Source organism: Priapulus caudatus, unplaced genomic scaffold (genome assembly GCF_000485595.1).
Source record: "Priapulus caudatus unplaced genomic scaffold, Priapulus_caudatus-5.0.1 Scaffold39, whole genome shotgun sequence".
Taxonomy (NCBI): Eukaryota; Metazoa; Priapulida; class Priapulimorpha; order Priapulimorphida; family Priapulidae; genus Priapulus; species Priapulus caudatus.
Genome location: NW_014577100.1, coordinates 686,115 through 690,911, shown reverse-complemented (window position 1 = coordinate 690,911; position 4,797 = coordinate 686,115). Strand labels below are relative to the sequence as shown.

Sequence of the window (4,797 nt, the reverse complement as noted above, 5' to 3'; positions counted from 1 at the left end):
TGCCGACAGATGTTGTGCAAATGGTCTATCAATATCCATAAACAAGCGGAGCGCCCGCAGGGCCAGCGTCTGTCCGGTGTCGTTTGCAATCTGTGCTGGAGGGCAGTCTGTTGCTTGCTGTGTGTCGGGTCACGGTTTCAATGAAAGATCTAACATATTTTCCTTGTAGGGTATCGTTGCCGTGAACAAAATTAGTCAACAAAATATCAGATGTATATATCTGTATATAATCAATCATTAATATTTTTAGGATATTGATAGACTTTGTGCCATTGTCAGAAACAAAATTAGTCTTGACATTAATCGTACGACTTTCTCGTAGACCGTTGACAGAAACACGGAAAAGTTACGAGTTTCTCATACGCAGTTGTGTAGAGATCCAGTCTATGAGAAAAGTTCATGTTCAGAGTAATGTTAAGACTAATTATGTTTCTGACAATGGTTCCAGGTATATCAACATTCTAAAAATATTAATGATTATATACAGATATGTACATCTGATATACAGTAGATGACTCGTGAAGCACACTGTGTTTATTAATTGTATATAATGTACAGTTCTTGATGAATCCCTGGTAATCGTGGTGTTAGCTGAAACTTACGTGATTTTTGCTTGCTCTGCTTCTAGTACCTGTTGCATGTGAACGTGGGTCTTGTGAAACTGAAATTTTTCTGTGTAATAGAGAAAACCGTTCCTCGATGAACAAAATGTGTCGGTGAAATCGCGCGAAGGGAATCCGAGTTAATCAGACTTGGCTGTAACGGGAAAAATTCGGGCAACTAGCTACATATGGAATGAGAAGAAGATACGTGACGCCCAGTTAATTGTCATCACCGTTTATTTGTGTTCTGTGCAGAGGTGGGAGTTCAAGCACCCTCAGCCGTTCCTGAGAACGAGAGAGTTTCTCTGGCAGGAGGGACACACTGCCCATGCCACGCTGAAGGAGGCCACCGATGAGGTGAGCGCGGCAGGAAATTTTCCCGTTTTTTATCGATGATCGATTATTAGTTATCGTTATTGATTAACTGGTCTGCAAACGATCTGTTGTATATGTATTGATGACTGTGTGTACCGTCCTGCGGCAAAATGGGTTTCGACTGCAGAGCATCTTATTTATCATCAGATGTCAGTTGTTTACTAGGACTTTAAAGGAACTTTTACTGTTTGGTGTGCAGTGCCTCAAAATAAAATGTGCAAGCTTTCCACATGAAGGGGCATATGGGTGTGAGTGAGTGATCAATTAAACAAGTAGAGTGTAGTGAGTGAGAGTGTGTGAGAGAGAGAGTGAGTTAGCCAGCGAGGGTCAATGAGCAAGCCAGTCGGCCAGTAATCAGTCAGTCGGTCATTCAATCTGTCATTTGGTCAGTCGGTCAGTGTTTGTGACGTACCCGCAGGTGCACACGATTCTCGATCGCTACGCGTACATCTACGAGGAGCTACTCGCGATTCCCGTCATCCGCGGTCGCAAGACCGAGAAGGAGAAGTTTGCCGGCGCCGACTTCACGACGACAGTCGAGGCCTACGTCTCGGCCAACGGACGCGCGATCCAGGTACGAACCCATGGCGAAAACCTGAAGATCCAGATGCAGTGGAGGTGACTCGGTGCATGTTATGTGTCGGCACGTCCTTCTTTCGCTTTGTTTTAAGCACGAGTTCGAAAGGCATTCGAGGGATTTGAAGAAATCCTCTTTGAATGTACATTAACATGATTAAAGAGTCTGTCTAACTTATTTGGCGGTTACCTCTATAGAATGGATGCGCCCGTATGTGAGGGACACTTAGGGCGTTTCCGTTGAAAGGCATTTTTGCGCTGAAACCAGCCGTATAATGGTTACTTGTCTGTAAAGGCTATCTTTGGCATTGCCCTCGATTGACTCTTACATACGAGTTCGTAACTGGAGTGAACGCTTGTGGTGGAATCGGAAATTAGGTTAATGTAAACTTGCAGTGAACTGATTTGCTTGAGTGAAAGCTAAACAGTGAGAACTAACAGAACCGATGCAATCTAATGACATAAGGGCGAGTGCCGCATGTCAAATCGAAGTAAAAGGAATATATTGCTTGCATGCGGCAAAATCCACATTAATCCGAATTGAATCGTGTTAAATTAATTGATAATATTAATTAATATAATATAATAAAATGACATTACATTATTATTATATGCGGTGAATTACAGGGTGCGACATCTCACCACCTGGGTCAGAACTTCTCGAAGATGTTTGAGATTGTCTATGAGCATCCGGACACGCAGGAGAAGGCCTACGTTTACCAGAACTCGTGGGGCATCACGACGCGTACCATCGGCGTCATGTGCATGGTGCACGGAGACAATCAAGGACTCGTGCTGCCACCTAGGGTCGCCTGCATACAGGTACGCGCGTGCACGGCGGACGGAATTGGACATCGTCGCGTGTCCCGGTGATTGGGGGGTGTCGGGGAGCGAACGAGATGTATTACGTAAGGTGTGAATTGTTTCCCAGCGATTGTCTCACCCCTCTCTCTCTCACTCTCTGTGTCTCACTCTCTCCCTCTCTTGCTCTCTATGTTTCTCTCTCTTTCTCTCCCCCTCGCCCTCACTCTTCTCCCCTCTCTCCATCACTCTCCTTCTCTTTCTCCCCTTCGCCCTCACTCTTCTCCCCTCTCTCCATCACTCTCCCTCACTCTCTCCCCTCTCTCCATCACTCTCCATCACTCTCTCCCCTCTCTCCATCACTCTCTTTCTCTCTTTTCATGATTTACTCTCTTTCTCTTCATCACTCACTCGCACGCTCGCTCGCTCGCTCGCTCTCTCTTTCTCTCTCTCTCTCTCGCCTCTCGTCCCTCTCTCCCTCTCCTCCTCCTCTCCCTTCTCTCTCTCCGATAGGTGAGGAATGAGAGGGGGCCGAGAGGCGGAATGGAAGGGTCGTCTAGCAGGCGCGCGGACGGCCGTCTCTCTTCGGTCTAGGTCTCTCTCTCTCATCTCTCTCTTCTCTCTCGTCCTCTCTCTCGCTCTCTTTCTGTCTAGATTTCTCTCTCTCGTCGCTCTGCCTTTCTCTCCCGTCTCTCTCCTTCCCTCTCTCGTCTCTCCTCGATCTCCTCTGCCTCTCTCTCTTCTCTGCTTCTCTCTGCTCGTCTCCTCTGTCGTCGTTCTCTCATCTCCCCCCGATCCGCTGCCCTCCCTCCTCCCATCCCTCCCTCCGCCTCCCTCCTCCCTCCCTCCCTCTCTCTCTTCATAACTCATGCGTCTCTCTCTTCTTACATAACTCACTCTCTGCTCTGCATCAGCATCTGCTCTCATCTCTGGTAACTTTCCCTCGGAATCTCGTCTCGATGTGACCCTCCTCGGCTCTCCATCTCTCTCGTCGCGCCTCTCGCACTCTGGTCTCTGCCTCTGACAACTCTCGTCTCAACTCTCTCTCTCTCTCCTGTTTCTTCACTGCGTGAACCGAGAGAACCACCAGAGACACAAGTGAGACACGACCCGGGTCACCTGTCTGTCACTCTCTCTCAGGTCGTCGTGATTCCCTGCGGCATCACGGTCACGCTGCCGGAGGCTGAGAAGGCCCCGGTCTGCTCGACAAGTGTGAGGAGTACGTGCGGCGGCTGCAGCGCATGCCAGGCGGTGCGCGTCCGCGGCGACCTGCGCGACAACTACTCACCTGGATGGAAGTTCAACCACTGGGAGCTGAAGGTGGGGAAGCCCGAAGGTGTACGGGCGGAGACGGGACAGGGAGTTTGGGCGAGGAGGGACGTGGAGGGTTTTGGGTGGGGAGGGACGTGGAGGTTGGGCGGGGAGGGACGTGGAGGTTGGGCGGGGAGGGACGTGGAGTTCGGGCGGGGAGGGACGTGGAGGTTGGGCGGGGGAGAGGGGAGGGTGTCGCGTTCGTTTTTCACTGCCCACGAGTTTCCGATCGCGCGCGTAGAATTCTACGTTTGTAGTACCAACAGCGTGAAATCGGTTTTCCACCGTGCATGCGGAGTTTTGTTTGCTCGCGCGAAATTTTCCGTTTGAGAACGTTGGCAGTTTCTTTCCCACTCGAGAGGTTTCCGTAGAGTAATTCTCTGGTTGTGTTACCATCCACGTAAAGTCGGCTTTTTCCCGTATCAACGAGATTCTTTCCATCTTTGACGACCGACAAAATGCTCTGCTAACCACGTAAAAATTTATACGTTTCCGACCCACGAGGTTTACCGTGCCCAAGGGATTCTCCTGTTTGCACTTCGAACCACGGAAGAGCACACGGTTTACGACCCGCGGGACTTTCCCACAGGGTTTCCTCGCGGCACGCGTGAGACCCGCGCCATCCCACGCCCGCGTCACGATTGATTTACCTTTGATTGTTGCCACCAGGGGGTGCCACTGCGCCTCGAGGTTGGTCCGCGCGACGTGAAGCAGAGCCAGCTGGTGGCGGTGAGGCGAGACCGCGGGACGAAGGCGACGATCGCCGAGGGAGACGTCGTGCAGTCGGTCAAGGACTTGCTTGAGACCGTACACAAGGACATGTTCGACAAGTGAGTTGCAGCGCGGCGCGGCAGCGAGAGGGGACGAAAAGCATTTCGTGCGCGCGTCGACCTCACAGGCCTGTTGACGAGTGTACGTAGCGGATGCCCGGCCCGGCCCGGCTCTGTGGGGCACAGATCCGCTGTGCTTCCCTGTGATCTATACATTATGTCGTATATTCACGAGTTCATACATCATGGGCTACTCCCGAAATCTATATCTATCATATATTATTATGTAACATGTTATTATATTAAAATATTATTGAATTATTATTTATTAGTATAATTATTATTATCAGAAGTAAATAATC

The 4,797-nt window shown here is 49.9% G+C and overlaps 1 protein-coding gene across 2 annotated transcripts in view; it reads left to right on the top strand.

Moving 5' to 3' along the window:
- Positions 1–4,797, top strand: part of LOC106819666 (bifunctional glutamate/proline--tRNA ligase-like) — a 32,389-nt gene that overhangs the window by 26,032 nt on the left and 1,560 nt on the right. For both annotated transcript variants that reach the window (XM_014824266.1, XM_014824274.1), the window contains exons 16-20: positions 858–959; positions 1,396–1,551; positions 2,181–2,375; positions 3,495–3,674; positions 4,335–4,495. In XM_014824266.1, the coding sequence (XP_014679752.1) occupies positions 858–959; positions 1,396–1,551; positions 2,181–2,375; positions 3,495–3,674; positions 4,335–4,495 (794 nt within the window). The remainder of the gene's footprint in view (positions 1–857; positions 960–1,395; positions 1,552–2,180; positions 2,376–3,494; positions 3,675–4,334; positions 4,496–4,797) is intronic.